The following is an 18469-nucleotide window of genomic DNA, read 5'->3' on the forward strand; positions in this document are numbered from 1 at the left end:
TCATCAAGTATTAAAAGGCTGAACAATTACAGTTAAAAGCATAATTTGTTATCAAAAAAAGGTCACAATTCTACATCTACGCTTTATTTTTTATTTTATTATTGGAAGAATTGAAGAAACTGTTGCACAGCGTTCAACCATTCGACTGTGTCCTTGCTGTGAAAGCTCTCGAGTACCTCAGGGTGTCTCTAAAGTGCATGCAGATTGAAAAATAAGGGTATCAGTCATCGCTCGTTAGGAACGTCAGACAACAACGTCACAGTTACCATATATGTGTGTGTGTGTGTGCGTGTGTGTGTGTGTGTGTGAAGTCACTGCAGGGTCAGACCACTGATACAGAAATGAATATTCCGAGGAGACTTGAACGCAACACGTGAAGCCACTGTAGAAATCTGTGCTTCATTCTCAACAATAGCTGTTTAATAAAAGCTTTGATCTCTTTTTTTTCTATTAAAATAGCAATAAAAGGAGTATATATTTCTGACTGAGGAAGACTTGTAGGTAGGTTTGTAGAAATGTTGCTAATATAATTAAACAGAGCTTTGTTTCAGTGAGCCAGTAATGTAATCCTTTTAGTGCTATTTAATTCATTTTTGCATCCACTTTTTAAATATATTATAGCATGTTAGCAGTATTTTGATGCTTAATCTGTGGTTTATGTTACATCAGCTTGTGGTGAACATTATGGACATAATATTGAGTTTAGTTGTTATTTTTCTCATGTTTTGTTTCTGTCATCAGAGAGGTGAATGTGTATAAAATAATGATTTTTCTGCAGCTCATTAATGCATCTGAACCTGTTTAAAGACCAAAAAAACTTTAATTCCTGCACCATCTAATCCTAATTTTATGCTTCAGAGTATTCTGACAAGGTTTTATTAACCCTTACATACTGTTCAGGTCACATTTCAATCTTATTTTTTACATTTGAGCTCAGCAGAAACACCCTAAACGTCATTATGTTAATCAAACTTTTATGGACTTAAAATATACAAAATAATCTCAACTTTATTAATATTTGTGTGCAGCTGATGCACGTTTTTCTATATGTAGGTTGGTCCACGTTGTGAATGTCTTTTCCTCCATAAAGTACATCCTCTCTGCTCTATTAATGAAACATTACTCACCGGTTTATTAATGACTGATGAGATATTTATGAACTAAAAATAGATTTGTGGCTCAGAGGTTTAGTACAGAGACTATTTATGAGATGATACTGTGAATATGAACAGTATATAAGGATCGTCCACATTAAAGCACAGGACCAAGTATTGATTAAAGACCAAAACTGATAACAAAAGACATTAAGACTAAGCAGAGAAGTGTCCAACTTTCTTGTCCATTTTGCTACACAAAATTAATTAGGTTTTTTTTTGCAAATTGATGCTCAGAGTTACATTTTCTGCTCCAACTACAACGTGAGATTTCTACAGTGGCTGCGTTTGTGTGTCAGCTCAGTCCGAGTTAAACAAGCTGGCTTTAACCCTTGTATTTTAAAACAACTAAATATGCACCAAAAAAAAAGATATTATATATATTTCAAGCTTTTTCAAAGCAAATATAGATTTTTCTTTTTGGGCCTCAGGAGAAAAAACAAACTCTAGATGAACTGAAGAAGCCCTTATACAGTTAGTCCAGCACCAGAAGGCACTTGAAATGGTTTTTAATAACAAAGTGTCCAGTTTGAAGCCAGGTGAGTTTTGGGTGTCTGTCATGTGCTTCACTAACATTTGATTACTTTTCTTCCTAAGCTTCCTTGAGATAAGATCCCACCAATCAGAGCTCACCCTGCTGCACATACATACATATACACATAACTGTATTTATAATATTCATATTCTTCTAATTTTGTGACAGATTTACACCAACAGCTTTAATTTCTACAGTTTTGTGCAGCCGCCTTATTTAAATTCACCTGCAAACCAATGTTGTTGTTTTTTAAATGCAATGTTTAAGTTTTGCACACATAATTTAACATTTTATTGCCCTCACACATTTTGCGCTGTACATACCTGATTTTTTCTTCATGTAGAATTTAACACTAGGATTTATACGCAGGGCTGTTACAATACAAACTATCACAGACTCTTTCTGTTACAAATGAGCAACTTCTACCTTTTTTTTTTTTTTCCAGTCATCACCTTTATAAAAGTTTGGATTTTTTTGTTAATAAATTAGCTCCATAGCTCAGCCTCCGTGTGTGACAGTAACATATCATGGAGGACTGACTTCCACCTTAACACCAGCTGAGTGTGCAGCCCGATGCTCTTTATTGTATATCATGCTATGTTGCATTTATGTGTGTGTGAAGAAGTGTGTGTTTTAGATGACTATGTGGATGCAAATGTGCACTGTCAGCTTTATTGCTAACTTTATTGTTCCATTTGTCAACTGCAAGATAGAAAACTTGACTTAAAATCAAGTTTATTTTGCATGTTTTTTGATTTTTTTCCTACTAAAATAAGTTGAGTGTGTGTGTGTGTTTTTGTGTGTCTGGCCGGTTAGAGTCGGGTGTCGTGCACATCGTCCTCGGCTTCCTCCGGCAGCGATGAGATCTTGGTGGTTGTTGGCGGCGGCGCTCGCTTGCTGGAGTTGAGGCGGTTGAGCGTTGGGAAGAGGCGGAGGCGGTCGGCCGGGCTCATGGCCTGTTTCAGGTGACTCGTCTCGTTCAGCAGCTTCTGGATGGAGTCGTAGCTCTTCATGGAGCTGCCCTCGATCATCTGGATGAGAGAGAGAGAGAAAGAGAGAGAGAGAGAGAGAGAGAGAGAGAGAGAGAGAGAGAGAGAGAGAGAGAGAGAGAGAGAGAGAGAGAGAGAGAGAGAGAGAGAGAGAGAGAGAGAGGGGATAAATCACAATCTGTTGATATGGGATTCTTATTAATGTGATTTCTTTTAAATTATGTTTCATATAATTTAAAATCAGCTGTGTGGAGATTAAACGTTTGCTTCAGTTGTTAAAACACTGTAACCTGTCTGTGTCTTGTTTCTTCCTTTTCTGCCTTTCTTTTAGTCTTTCTCTTCCATCTCTGTCCTTCTATCTTTCCATCTTTTGGCCTTATGTACTTATTGTATTTTTATTTCCATGTTTCACCTTTTCTGTCTCTCTTTTGATCTTTCTGTCTCTTTCCTTTCTATCTTTCTTTTAGTCCTTCTGTCTGTTTCATTTCTCTTTTAGTCTGCCTCTTCCTTCTCTGTCCTTCTTCCTTTCTTTCAGTCTTTCTGTCTCTTCAGTTTCTGTCCCTCTGTCTTTTTCTTTCTTTCCATCTCTTCCATTTTTGTCCTGTCTCTATTTCTTTCTTTCTCTTCCTTTTCTGCCCTTCTTTTAGTATTTCTGTCCTCCTTTCTTTCCATGTACTTGTCTCTTCCATTTCTGTACTTATGTCTTTTTCTCTCTTTCCATCTTTCTGTCTTTTCATTTTCTGTCTTTTAGTCTTTTCAGTCTCCTCCTTTTCTGTCCTTCTTTCTGTTTTTTTCTTTCTTTCCTTCCATATTTCTCTCTCTTCCTTTTCTACCTTTCTTTTACTGAGGTCACCTCCCTCATGTTACTGTCACGCCATCTGTTGTTCCAACACAAACCCCCATTACCTTCATACAAACACACACTGCAGCATACACGTGTGCACCCACACACTCTGCCTCAGGGAACCTTTTTCCTTTTTTCTTTTTTTTTTTTTTTTTTTTTTTTAAAATCATTTGATATCAGGCCAAGTTTATTGAGTTCATGAATTTCTCAAAACACCTGAGCGTTAAAATGTGGATGAAATGCTAAAAACTGTCTTGGCACAAATTGAACGACTTTAACGGAGACTGAAAATTGAAATGTAGTTAAAAAAACACTCACCAGGAATGATTGACACTCCAGCAGCGGCTCCACTCTGTGCTCTGATAGGATGACGGTGCAGCCGGAGAACACCTGCTTCAACGTCTTCCTCAAGACCTGCAACGTTCTGCTCCCACACACACACACACACACATACAACATCATCATCATCGTCAACATCATCATCATCAAAGGCCATCTCTCTCTCCACTGCCAGAACATTAGCTTAGCGTTCTGTTCCTATTGAGGTTGACATGAAAGAGCAGGCAGCGTTTGGCCTCGGGTCAAACTAGATTGCTCATTACAGGCTTCATTTACCCCCCCCCCCCCCCTCCTCTTCCTCCACCCCCCTCCCAACATCCCCTTCCTACCCCCGCCTCCACGCACCGACTTCTGCACAAACGCTTACATGCAAACACACACTCCCACGTACAGTAGGTCAAAATTACTGAAAGCACTCTAAATGATCACCATATGCAGTGATGGGAACACATGTTGGACTTGGGTGGCTGCTGCTGCAACTGTGACCTCATGTTACCACACACACACACACACACACACACACACACACACACACACACACACACACACACACACACACACACACACACACACACACACACACACACACACACACACACACACACACACACACACACACACACACACACACAGTAAACAAATACATACTTTAAAAAGGATATGCTTGGTGATTTTCAATATTTTTTATTCTTGTCAACAATGAACAGACTCTACTTTCCACTACTGTGTGTGCGTCTGATATATTTAACCTCATCCTGTTACTACTCTCTGTCCTCTTATTACTCTCTGGAGGAACATGTCGCTCAGTGCAGCGTTGTGACTCACTGATGTGACCTCACTAACCGAGGTCAACAGCAGAGAGGAGTATGATATGTCAGGCTTTAGATACTCATAATATTTCTAATTGTTGTTTGTGACTGCTTTTTATTAAATCCAAATTTAAGGGTTAATATATTTCACTGCACTGTAACTTTATTTTCATGTCTTTATATGTCTTACTCTACTTTAGCTTAATTTTAATTCCAATTTAAAGCTTTTAGTCTTATTTAAATGTATTTTTTATTTTGCCATGTGTTGCTTTTATATCGTATTTTGATGCATTTTCAGTTTTATGAAAGCTCTTTGAAGAGGCTTGTTGTTGAGATTTGTTGATTAAAAAAAGAAAAGAAAATCACCAAACATATCCATTAATTAGGTCAAGATTCAAGGTTGCAGGAAGTCCATTCAGAAGTCCAGAACAAGTTTGAACTTCAACTAATTTAGTTTCATTATTTTAATTTGAACTACTTTCCACTGAACCCAAGTCCCCATGGAAACTACAAACAGCTTGTCTTGTTGGCAGAAATCTGGGCTAATAAAACTAAAAACTATCCAGATGGATACCACGAGAGGTAAGTGAGAATTTGTTCTGTAATTTGGGTGAAATGAGGCTTTAAAGAGGACACATGCATACAGTAGCCAGCTATGTAGAGACGTTCTGTGTCTATACAGACTGAATACATCTGTATAGTATTTGTGCTTTCATGAAGGCAGCTTAGGTGAGGAATACAATAATGTCTGAGTCTGCAGAACACTTTAATTATATAATAACGTGAATGTTGGATGTAACTTTTTGCCCTACACTGTATACAGTCACCACACACACTCAAACACGCATATTTTAATGTTTCTACTGACATGGGGTCGAGGTAGGCCGAGGGTTCGTCCAGCAGCAGGATGCGAGCCTGGCTGAGGATGGAGCGGGCGAGACACATCAGCTGTTTGTGTCCGTTGCTCAGCACGTTGCCTCCGTCCTCCAGCTGGAAGTCAAGCTTGTCCGGGAACTGCTCGATCACCGACTTCAGACCCACCTAAAGACACAAAGGGGTTACTTTTTAGCTTGCTCTGCCATGGCTTATTATTTCATATTAGGTCATGTTCATCCACAAAGGTGTTTCTATGAACTTCACTTGCAGGACGGTGTCTCCTCTACTGTCTCTGCTGCTTATTTTTTTATAAACTGACTCTGACACTGCAGGACTTGGCTGATATCATTTTAACATGCTACTCTGAAACATCTTATTTTCATACATTTCCTGTGCTGAAATAATCATCTTTATATTTCATTTTTCTTTGTATTATTATTAACTGAATACTAAATGTTTAAATGCAATGACACCTTGTTCACATAACAATTCAAATGCATATAAAATAATCAGATGACGCAACATGAAAGCTATCAAAATTATAATATTATATAGAATTTCCTGTTTTCCTTCTGTATTGGTACCAGGAGAAAAACCTGAGGCAGGAAACTGCGGCTGATTCACCGAGAATCAAATTCCATTACATCTATAAGATTGATAATATGGAAAACGTGTCTGGTAGAATAAAAGTACTTTATCGATGAAGGAGAGAAAGCAGAGAAAAGGTGAAGTGGAGTCTCACCTCCTCAGCAACCCTCCACAGCTCTTCATCACTGTAACGTCCGTGTGGATCCAGGTTCATCCGGAAAGTGCCGGTCAAAATAAAAACTCTCTGTTCAACACAGAACAGAAGAAACAGTTAAATGACAGGATAGACTTGACATGATAAGTCTAATACACATAATAACAACCATTTGGATTATTGAATTATATTACATTTATTTTAATTATATCTTCAGGCTTTTACATTTTGAACTAAGGAAATACTTTCAAGTGACGCTAAAAAACAAAAAAATGTAAGAACTTTATAATAAAAGAACAGGCGATCTCATCTGCAAATAGTGACACAGTTTCAAAGCATATCAATGGCTGTTTTAGTCTCCTATAATGTTGTTGTTGTTGTTGTTGTTGTTGTTGTAGTACACTGTTTTTCTATATCAGTATTTTTTTAAAGATTATTGTCATTATTATTATTTAAAGGTGTAATATGATATATGAAAACCACATGGAACTGACTGCTGTATTAAGGATTACATTTGTCCACATGTTTTAGAGTTCCAGGTAAGGTTCAACAGGATTCATTGTAATACTTCCTGATATGATCAGCCTTGTTGGGCAAGAATAAATCAGTTATTTAAGCAAATACATTCAAAACAAAAATGGAAAGAATCTTCAATCATCTTTTTTACATAAATGTGTCTAAAATGATATAAACTACAGACTGGTCCAGTCACACCCAAAGTGATGCAAGACTAAATTGTAGAACCACTTTCCTGATGATGAACTGTCTAATTTTTACAATGTTGAGTTTTTGAAAAACTATATGGGAATTACTTTTTTAAATTTTTCATATATTATCATAGACGTACCTGTGGCACCACTCCGAAGGCTTTCCTCCACGTGTGCAGGGAGACGGAGCTCCATGAAACACCGTCGATAGAGATTTCTCCATCAGTCGAGGCGAGACGCAGCAGAGCGGACAACAGCGTGCTCTTCCCTGAACCCGTCCTGCCCAGCAGACCGATCTAAACACACACACACAACCAGAAGACACACATTTTAGTCAGTTAAAAATTATAACCAATTCTTACCTTATCAATTAGTAGCATCAGTTTAAAAAAGCTTAATTAACTCATTCAGTTTTCTGGACATTATATGTATATGCGGTTCTGTTGTGAGCATGTATGTATGTAAATATGCATCAATATAATCATGATTACATACAGTTTATACACTCGATACACATAGTATGCAGCACATACTGAACTGCTGTTTTTGAGCTATTTAAGAGTTTAAAAGCTCTCCATTTTTCTGCAGGCTGGTGGAGACAATTAGCTCATTTATCAGCAGGCCACACAGCAGCTAATGGGACGAGGCTAAAGTGCTAACACTTACTGAGCTCTGCCGTCCTCCAGGATTCATTATGAGTAAGTACAATTACTGCCAGAAGCAAAGAGAGAGATAGAGACTTGTTCTCTCCGTCTCCACTTAAAGCTATTTGAACACTACTGACTAAGTTCCTCTGCTTTTTTTAACAGAATAAGGCGTTTAAAACCCAGATGAAAGGGAGGCGTTATGGCTTTGAGCATATGTATATAAGTTTAAACAAAGAAAAGAAAAAGGTCTTTATCAGCAAGAATTTAAGCAGGTATTGATTTCACTGTTCTGGTTTTAATGTTATCCTTTATTTTATCATTGTATCAGGTCATATTTATATTATTCTATACAGCTGCACTTCTCTCAGGGCCTTGCTTACTTGTCATTAGTGGATTATTGTGTCTGTATTGCTGTGTGTGTCTGTGTTTTGTCCTTGTTTACATCTTGACCCCAAACAGAAGTGACATTTTGTGCAACTGTAATGAACAATAACATACACTTGATACTTAAAAACACACACAAACACACACTGGACCTGTCCAAAATAGAGCAGTTCTTGGGAATCTATCTTTAACACCCTGTTGAAAGTGTGTAATACTTCACTTTATTGCTTTGTTTGTGGTGAGTCTGAGAAATGTCAGCTTGACCAAGTAACAACAAGCCAACATGAGAGCTTTCTGTACTCTTTTTGTGAGAAGAATGATATTGCAAAAATGGAAAGAAGCATTACCACCTGTAAATGGACACTTTTACACCTTAGTAACATTGCAATGCTCATTTTCCTGCAGAACCTCTCTTGGTTAAAACAGTTTAAGTCAGCCAATCACACAATCGTCACCCATCACCCACGGACTCACACTCTGTCCCCCGTCCACATTGAAGGAGATGTCGCTGAGGATGGAGCGTCCGGCCTCGGTGTATTTGACTGTTAGACCCTGGACGTTCATCTGGCCGCGGTTTGGCCAGCAGTCGCGGGCGTGAGGGTTGTCGATGACGAGGTCCGGGCCTCCTTTACCGCTACCGGGTTTCCCTGGCATCAGCTCCTCTGACGGCAGGTCGATGAACTTGAACACCCGATCCACTGAACGCATCTGGGAGAGAGGAAGAGGAAGAGAGAGAGAGAGAGAGAGAGAGAGAGAGAGAGAGACAGTGGTTTACATACTGTTTATATGTATATATCAAATGGGTAGCTCTAGGTCTAAAAAGTGAAGCTGATGCGGAAGTGACTTAAAACTGCATTCTCTCTAATGGCCAGCAGGGGGCGACTCCTCTGGCTCCAAAAAGAAGTCGGATTATATGGAAGTCTATGAGAAAATTACACCATTTTTCACTTGATTTATTACCTCAGTAAAAATGTTCCTAATGAGTTCATGATGTCAATTTCTAGTTTTTTAGAGTAAACTAGACAATAAAGCAGGGTATTTAGAGCGTGGCTACATTGTGATTGATAAATGTTTATCACAGATTCACAGAGTTTAGGTGTAGTTGTTGTTGTATTGGTGTGTCTTCACTTTATTAAAGTTCACATTTTGGTCATCTAAAGAAGAAAAAACAGTCTAATTCAGTGTTTGGTTGTACAGAAAGATCCTCGAATGAGTTGCATGTTCAGTAAGTTCGAGCAATGTAGATGTACTAGAAGATATCAGTGTGTTATTCAAGTGTTATTCACAGGGAGTCACAACATAATAATGAGCTGTTTTCTCTCTCATGATAGAATATCAGTCACACTGTGAAGATCAGCGTCTACTCCCCCAAACACACACCAGCACTACGCTAGGTATGTGTGTGTGTGTGTGTGTGTGTATTTGTGTGTGTGTATGAGAGAGTTTATGTGACTGTACTGAACAAAACGTCCTGCGCTCAGATAACTTCTGTCAGTCCCACAAACCAAAAATGTGTCAGATATCAGCCACTGACTCGAGAAACACTGATTCACAAGAGCCTCACACACTCTTCAACAGCAGTGATAGCCTGTTCTTTCTTTTACTTTTGTCTTGTATAATCAGCTCAAGTCAGCTTTTGATTGTGTTCACATGGAATATAATCAGATACCATTAAAAAAAAGTATTTCCTACTTCTGCACTTGGTGTCAAAAGCTGGTTAACTGCTGGTGCAACACTGGTGCAACACTTGTTTGTAACCCTGCATTTTCTTGTCATCTGTTGTTTCACATTAGCTGTTATCTTCTGATGATGTGTACAAATCTCATGTGAAGTCAGTTTTGTAGAGAATAGTCTAGTTATATTACCAAATAGGGCTGAGCGATAAGGGCAGAATCAAATATCACAATATTTTTGACCAAATACCTCGATATGAATATTGGTTCTTTTTGATAAATAATCATCAGTAATGTAGATATAATGACTAATTGGATAAAGGCACATTGTAAAAGCAGGAAAAGAACAACACTTGAACTTATTCCATATGACGATAATACGATATCCAAAATCTAAGATGATATTTATAAAATATCACAATATCGATATAATAGATTTATTGCACAGCGCTATTACTAAAACACTTCATAGCTCTGTATATGGAGGGCAACACGTACACAGCATTTAGAAAGTGTGCTGCAAATACAGAAGGAACATTGTTGTCTGAATGTGTAGCACGTTATCTAAATGCTGCTCACGTGTTGTGATGAAATGATGAAGATGTTGTTTTGTGTTTTGACTATTTGCATGTGTTTACGTAAGCGGCAGCGCTTTGACCTCTCAGGGCCACCGTAACATTGAGACGTGACAAACATTTACTGTTGTTTTACATCATTATAAACTTTTTTTACCTCTGTGAAAAATGCTGATTACAAGTTCCCAAACACTTTGCAGACAAAAACAATTCATCCAAAACTGATGATTGATTATTTACTGATTATTAACTGATTATATTACTGATTACCAGTCGATTAAAACTAATTGTTAGTTGCAGTTCTGGTTGAATTAAAAAGGATTTGGCAGCTATGAGAAAACAAATCTGAAAAATATTAGAAAGTCTAAATCCCAACTGTTCCAGAGGAGCGGCTCCCTGGTCAACAAGCAGGTTTGAGATTTGTTCAGTTGAGTTTTTGTGTGTAGAATAAAAAAAGAAAAAGAAGGAAACGCATACATGCTCAGCAAAAACCTCGTCTAATGTGCGTGTGTTTGAGACACTCTTGACTGGCCACTGGCGATGTGGTATTTTAATGCAAGTCAGATCTTACTACTGTGATGCAAATGATGAGAGCTCTGTGTGTGTGTGTGTGTGTGTGTGTGTGTGTGTGTGTGTGTGTGTGTGTGTGTGTGTGTGTATGTATGTGTGTGTGTGTGTGTGTGTGTGTGTGTGTGTGTGTGTGTGTGTGTGTGTGTGTGTGTGTGTGTGTGTGTGTTGACTACATACCAGTCCGTCTACCGTGATGCTGGTGATGACGGCCCATTGGAACGTACCCAGGATGAGCATGGCCAGGGCCACAATGATACCAACCTCGCCTGGTTTGTCCTCTGTAGGGGAAACACACACACACACAAACACACACACAGACACACACACAGACACACACGTGCAATCATCAGTATTGTCCGATGAACTCTTTGCTTTCTCAAATGTCAGAGCAGCACTCAGGTATTGCAGCTCTGCCATTGGCTCCATTGGAAACTAATGAGCTGTTAAATGACTCTTTAATGTGCTCTGAACATAAACACGCAGGCAATGACGCAACCACATGTGGTTTTTTGTGTGTGTGTGTGTGTGTGTGTGTGTGTGTGTGTGTGTGTGCGCTTGTGTTTCCCATTCATTTAATTAAAAACACACACACACACACACACTTCCTTTTGTACGTGACATTTTATCCAGTGGCATTCCAAAACTTGATCAGTTTTCATAGACAGACTGTTCTGTTATGATCCTGTTATCGGACTCTACAAACTGTAACACACAGATAAGACTGAAGCTTCTTTCACTTGACAGGACCAGTGGAAATGAAGATGTTTACGGACAAAATGAGCATATCTGCAGACGTTGATAAGATTCTTGATTAATATCCATGACATACAATTAGTTTACCACACTGTTTTTTTGCTCCCAGTCCTCCTAATTCAAGATGTTCCTTACTCACATTTTCAGCTGTGCTACTACACACACACACTTCATATTTAAGCCAAAGAAAACAAATGATAAAGCAGAATTAGTATTACTATTCTCATATCTTATATCATAAGCACCTTATTTTTTGTCTGTGGGTGCTCAAATTAAGTGAATACTACCAAGATGATAATGACACTTTCATATTGTGCTTGCTTTAGTAATTACTGTAATGTAGGCAACTGTCACCTGTTGGATGTAGATACAAATGGAGACGAAATGTGACACTACTCTGCTACAAATGATAACACGCTGCACCAAACCAGCACACATTCCTGAGCGAGCAGTATTAACATAGATATCGGCCACAACATGACATTACGTCGCTCCTGTGTGTAATAGTACAACTGATAGGCAGCAATACCAAAGCAAAACAAAGGTGCTGTTTATTGATATTTGGTCTCTTGTGGGTGCTAAAACTTTTCGGTTCACATGATCTGCGCATGTGTCTTATACTACATCTTCATGTCTTATTTTAATTGTTTGCACGGCTGCTTATGTTGCTAAAAGGCACTGATGAAAGTTTGCATTGTTCTAATGGTGCTCAGAAAGCTATTAATCCAATATCTGATCTCCATTGTGGTAACCAGCACGCGTCCAATCACAAGCCAATGGTTAGAGGTAAAACTATCATGTAGGTTTAGTCTGTCAATGTTACTGAAAGAAGCTCTTGTTTACTGATGATTGCCACAATCACAGGTCACATAGTTTTCTCAACTTAAAGGACCAGTGCGTAGAATTTAGTGCCATCTAGTGGTGAGGTTGCAGATTGCATCCAACTGATTACCCCTCCCCCGACTCTCTTTGCAAGTGTGTAGGAGAATCTACAGTGGCTGCAAAACTGGTGAAAGAGCCAGTGTTTGGTCTGTTCTGGGCTACCATAGAAGGATGGAGGTCTCCTTCGAAGAGGACCCGCTCCATATGTACAGTCGAAGGTAGGACTATGGAAACCATTATAAAAGCCAATAACCACAAAAGTCTAAAAATACATTCATACATTCACCCCAAGAACGCTGTAAAGTATGCTACATCCAAACATTCATACGTCAACCCAAGACCATCCCAGGATCACTCACGGTTGGTTCCCACGGCGATGAAGGCAGCGGCGGTGAAGAACAAGACGAAGATCATGTCGCAGCGGAAGAGGAACCATCGCAGAGCAGACAGGTAGTGGAACCAGGTGGCAGTGTGGGTGTTTAGAGCCTTGTGGAAGAGCGTCTCGAAGTAGGTCTGACGGCCAAACGCCCGAATTGTCCACAAACCCTTCAGTGAGATGATGAGGTGGGAGAAGATCGGGCTACGAGCTAGAAGAGAGGAAATGGGACACATTAAAAAAAAAGACAATAATATTTGAATATATACAGACAAAAGGTCTTGTACTTTATAAGGTGCTTTGATACTGTTATATCAATAATATCGCCCTCATTGTCTGTTGCTAGAAAGGCCACCTCGGGTCAGATTGAAGAAAGAGAAAGTATAGTCTCCAATGGGAATGTCTCTGAACTATTAAATCAAATCATTATATCTGTTTTTCTGTTTCTGCGGTTTAATTTCAATGTTCTAGCAGTTTATGGCTTGTAAGCAAACTACCATCATCAGTGCATTACACTTCAAAATGTCCTTAATAATATGAGCTAATACCTTATTTAACACTAAAGAGCATTTAGATTGCAGTGGTAATTATCTCCCTTTTGTTACAGTAGAGTTTGTGACACACATTTGCTTTTGGTATATATATTATTGTATATCTGCATTTTCTCCAAGCATCAGTCCTTAAAAATAGAGATGTTGTTGTTTTGATATGTTTTCTAAAGCTACCCTAACCAGGAAGGACTTTAAATGTAAGGGAGGAAACATTATAGATATATATTATTATTTGTGCAGAATAACATGTCATCCATACAATGAAATACTTAAGATGTACTGTCCCAAGCCTTAAAGATCTTAAGAACTTCATTGTAATGATGACATGCGTTATTCTGCACAAATGACAAATAAAGTTAAACTTGACTTTGAGCTTTTAGATGATCGGCTAACAGGTCAAGCGCCAATCTACAGTGTGTGTTTATGGTAAAACTGGATCTTGCACTGAATTTGACAGAGGGGGACAAACAGAAACAACACAGGAATGAGACTGAAAAACTATTTTGTCATCTGAAGACTCTGATTAAATCTTTTAGAAGTGATATTTATCCTCAATGCATACAAGACAGTCACATCTTCAGCTGAGCTTTAACAAGAATGAGTAATGTTTCGTAATACAAACGAAACATGCTGCAAAAAACCAAAAAGCATTATTTTAAAAAAAAATTTCAGTGGCTAAAACACATAGTTTCCACTGCAGTGTGTCTGACACAGTGCTTGTGGCATCAGAGAGAGAGCGACACCAGGATGGGGCTGGAGGAAATCCCAGCTCAGCTCATCTCTCTGACCCTGACGCGCTCTCAGCAGCTCTGGAAAGACCCAGCTGTCATCACTTAAACACACATTCAGTGACAGAACTGAGGGCGGAGCACGGAAGTACAAAAAAACACAAACTGGCATTTTCGTCAGCAGTCCAGTGACCTGTTGTCTCATCCTTTGACTGTACAGTGATTCTCTACTCTGTGGACGGCCACACTACAACTGAGATATAAACCAAAGGAACCATTTTTTAGATAGATTTACTGCACTACAATGTTCAGAATTATTTTTATTGTTGCAAATCTTTATATTCTGTAGGTATAAGTATTTTTATATACTCTGGTCCCCATGGACTTCTTCTAAAATTGGTAGCCATTTGCGACTTCCATTAAATTACATTCAACTTTTGCAGGAACAAGAGCTACATGTCATCAAAGGTGATGACTGCACACACACACAGTCAACAGTACTCACTGGAAATACTTTATACTGAAAAAATAGTTCCTATGACAACTGTTGACAGTGTGAGCTGTCAATTATCCACTGAAACAAAGACATTGTTTCTGGAAAGGTGTTGCCACTGAGTCTTTTTTAGGATGCAATTTTTCAACACTTACAACTACACTGTCGCCCATAAAGGTGTAATAATATATTTTTTACTTCTTCTCATGAAATGATTGTGACAATGTGGTTTATTCTTGATAGATAAAGTGCATATATTCTCTAAAGTGTATTGATCAATCACATTGCACCTGGTCAAAGGTGATTACTGATGTGTATAAGAAGAAAATAAAAAGAGGAATGTGTCTGAAAACTAAATTATTCCAACTTTATGGGCGGCCGTGTATAAACGAGCCCATTTTTGCATCTATTGCAAAGGGATGGAGGAGAGGAGATAAATCTAAGAGATGAACATCTTCAAACTTGGCAAATAAAAAAAAAAATTTAAAAATCTGCATTGCTAGATGACACTAAAAGAAACGTAAGGATATGTTTTGTTCTCTATTTTGAAGTGAACTGACCCTTTAATGTCAAAAAATAATATTAAACTGGAATTAAAAGAAGTCCTGGTTTCATTATTATTGTCATGACTAAGCATAAACAAGGAATCAAGCAATGAAAAAACTGATTTTGATACAAAATTTAGCAACTGATTGTTTTTTGAACCAAAAGCAGCTTCTTGTCGATTTTAGCAGACTGTTCCTGCAAAACACCAATTATTACAAGACTCTCCACTTTAGGGAGGAGGTCTAGTGCTGTCATTCAAATGTAATGTCACAGCCTAATTCCCACAACAGTACTTAATGAAATTGTCTGCTACAAAGCCTTCACAATAACGCTGGTCTCAGCAGTTAATAAAATGTTATTCTCTCCTCATTCTGAACATCATTACACCATAAAGCTCCACTTCCTGTTCTACAAAAGCACCTAACGACAGATTTACTGCCCCAAATCTTTACTGATGTTAAGAGGAGCTCAAAGAAGCAAAAACAATAACCTTGTGTTTAAGAACCTTCTAGGGATACTAAATGTGTTTGCATCGGTTGTATAGCCCTGCCCTCGACTCACATCCTTTAACGGTTCCCTTCCCTCTGAGGCAACCCGTCCGTCCTCCCCTCCAAGCTCTTCCCCTCTTTCATGTTTTTGTTCTCTAAGCGTAACCTCTGACCCCTTGGCCCTGAGCCATCCACCCCTCTCTGGCTGCAGACGGGCAGTCGTGATGACTGTCTGCCCGACGGGTCTCACTTCCTCTGTTGGTTCGATTGGTTTTCCTATCATGTTTTCTCTTTTACTGAATCGTCACCATTCTCGTCATTGTGCTCTTGCAGCTTTCTTCCCTGCTTGTTCTTGTCCTTTTAAACTCATGAAGTTATGAAATAAAGATAAATACCAATGCAAAACTTAAACAATCTTATCTGTAAAACCAACCTACAATGGATTTTACTATACGTTACATTTAAAATACTATTTCAAGCCGTTTCAAATACATTGCAAACATATCTAATATCGCTCTTTTATGCATTTCCTTTGGATTTATAGACTGCATATGTATATTTTCCCTTTGTTTGGGTTGTTAAGTCTCTTCATAGGGACAGAGGGGAGAAATTACACCACATAGAAGCTGTCCATACAGCAGAAATATAGATCTGTGCAGTTGAATACTTACATATTTTAGATGTCTCTGATTCTAACCATGCTAATTGAACCTTTCCTAGCGTGAATAAAGGTGAAAATGCCCCAGAAGCTTAAAACCCTGTACTGGCTCACGTACACGATGTCAACCACCAGCTCTCACCTTCAGCCTCAAGTAGTTTGAGTTGCTGTCCAGTTCTCAGAAAGTACTTCCTGAGGATCACAAAGATGACACCCAATGGGATGGCAGCGATGAAGATGTACGGCCGTATGATGGACACGGTGAAGATGGCACCCGAGACAATCAATGTCAACTGGTGGGAGGGAAAAAGAAAGAAAGAAAGAAAGATCAGACGTGAGGTAAACAGCAGCAAATAGGTGAGGGTGTAAATTCAGTCCTCACTAAATAGATGGGGTTCATAATAAATCTGACAAAAATCACACAGTATTAAAAGTAAGATCAAACATCCAAACCAGTATTAGGAGAGGTAAGGCCCAAGACACCCATACTATTAAAAAGGATCGGTTCACAGTGTGTCTTTTCTGTTTAAAAACAATATTCAGGTGCTCATATGAACCCTATTACACCTGATCATACTAGGGATCCCTTCCTAAATGCCTTTAAGATGTTAAATCTACAGTCCTCATTTAGTGCTAAAAAGATATTCAGAAGTCTATCTGAGGCTAACGTGAAGCTTCGGCTGTCCAAATTAATAAATCATATGGACATCCTCAAATATTAAAACCTTTTTATAACAAAATTCCCTCTTTTTGTTACTATCCTTCTACTAAAGCCTCAAAGTAGCTTCAGACAAACTTTTAAATATATATTTTTACAAAACTAGGACTGTGGACTTTGTCCCCCATCACTTACATTATGAAGGGATCTTTTAATGGTCATTATAAAGAGGAGGAATGACTACAGCATGCAAAACCTCCTTTAATCTTCATAGAGGCATTTGATTATTGTTTTAAGACATATTGGAAACATTGTACATGTGTCCTTTAACACAGAAGAGAAAAAAAAGTAGGGAAAATGTTTAAAAATGTAATATTGTGGGGTGTAAGCACAACACTGTGGGACATATTTATGGGTTAAATACCTGTATGAGGTCAAACAGCACCAGAGGCAACATGTCATCTATGGTGGCCATGTCCTTGGTGAATCTGTTCATGATGCGGCCTGGAAGAAAATAAACAAGAAAAAATTGGGGAAAATTCAAGTAAAGAAATGCCACAACATGTATGATAATTGTATTTTTAAACCAAACCGAAAGCCCTGAAAAACATTGATGAAGGAAAACAACCAAAGCACCTACCTGTCTTCATAGTGTTGAGCACAGCCATCGGGGCCCGAAGTACAGAACTCAGCATCTGTTCGTGCAGTCTTTTGGACACAGTGAGTAACGTGTGCACTAATGGGAGACCCCTGACTAATCCCAAAGCCAGCACGCTCTCCGATGTGGCCACGTAGATGTAGATGATGTAGTAAGCGCTGGTCGGCGTGACGATGACGGCTAGGTGGACTGGGGGCGACGAAGCGTTGGGGTGCTGCTCGTCGATGTAGTTGGGTGAATCGGGGTTTTTACCGTCCCTCCAGATCTCACTGATGGAGCAGAGAGAGGGATGCAGAATGAGAAACAGGCTGAATTATAGTGTGAAAACAGACAAAACAGTTCTCAAATGACTGTATGACTATTTGAAGATTGCATGCATACAGTAGTACATAATACATAAAGTACATAAATGCATCTTAAGAGTATGATTTTTAAAATGTTGAACTGCTCATCCATAAAGAATCTGCAACTTAGAAAAGCACAAATCCAACATTAAAGGACTGAGCCTCCGAAAAATTTGGAATTAGGAATTTACAAGACATCTGAAACATATATTTAACATACTTTATAACATACGTACATTTAAAATATATTGTATTGTTCAAGAGTTGGTTTCAGAAGAGAAAAATGCTTAAGAAAGATTTAACCAACAAATACTTAATGATCTAATTATTAAGTGTTTCGGTTTCTGCATATGCAATATTTCAAGGTGCTTTGGTGGCTGATTTCACCTTCGTGTCGTCCTCCAGGGTCAAATTGACCCCGTCTGTTTTGACTGTTCCTTCTTTCCTCTCTTCCTTCCTTCCGTCTGTCCTTCCTTACTCCCTCCTACTC

The 18469-nt window shown here is 38.6% G+C and overlaps 1 protein-coding gene across 1 annotated transcript in view; it reads right to left on the minus strand.

Annotated features, from left to right (window-relative positions):
• Positions 1-2361: 2361 nt before the first annotated feature.
• Positions 2362-18469, minus strand: part of cftr (CF transmembrane conductance regulator) — a 46794-nt gene continuing 30686 nt past the window's right edge. Inside the window, 11 exon segments of the mRNA XM_062420413.1 lie at positions 2362-2720; positions 3841-3946; positions 5539-5711; positions 6289-6378; positions 7136-7291; positions 8501-8734; positions 11022-11122; positions 12839-13066; positions 16462-16612; positions 17402-17481; positions 17618-17892. Of these exon segments, the coding sequence (XP_062276397.1) occupies positions 2502-2720; positions 3841-3946; positions 5539-5711; positions 6289-6378; positions 7136-7291; positions 8501-8734; positions 11022-11122; positions 12839-13066; positions 16462-16612; positions 17402-17481; positions 17618-17892 (1813 nt within the window). The 3' untranslated portion in view covers positions 2362-2501.

Source organism: Scomber scombrus, chromosome 6, assembly GCF_963691925.1.
Source record: "Scomber scombrus chromosome 6, fScoSco1.1, whole genome shotgun sequence".
NCBI classification, from domain to species: domain Eukaryota; kingdom Metazoa; phylum Chordata; class Actinopteri; order Scombriformes; family Scombridae; genus Scomber; species Scomber scombrus.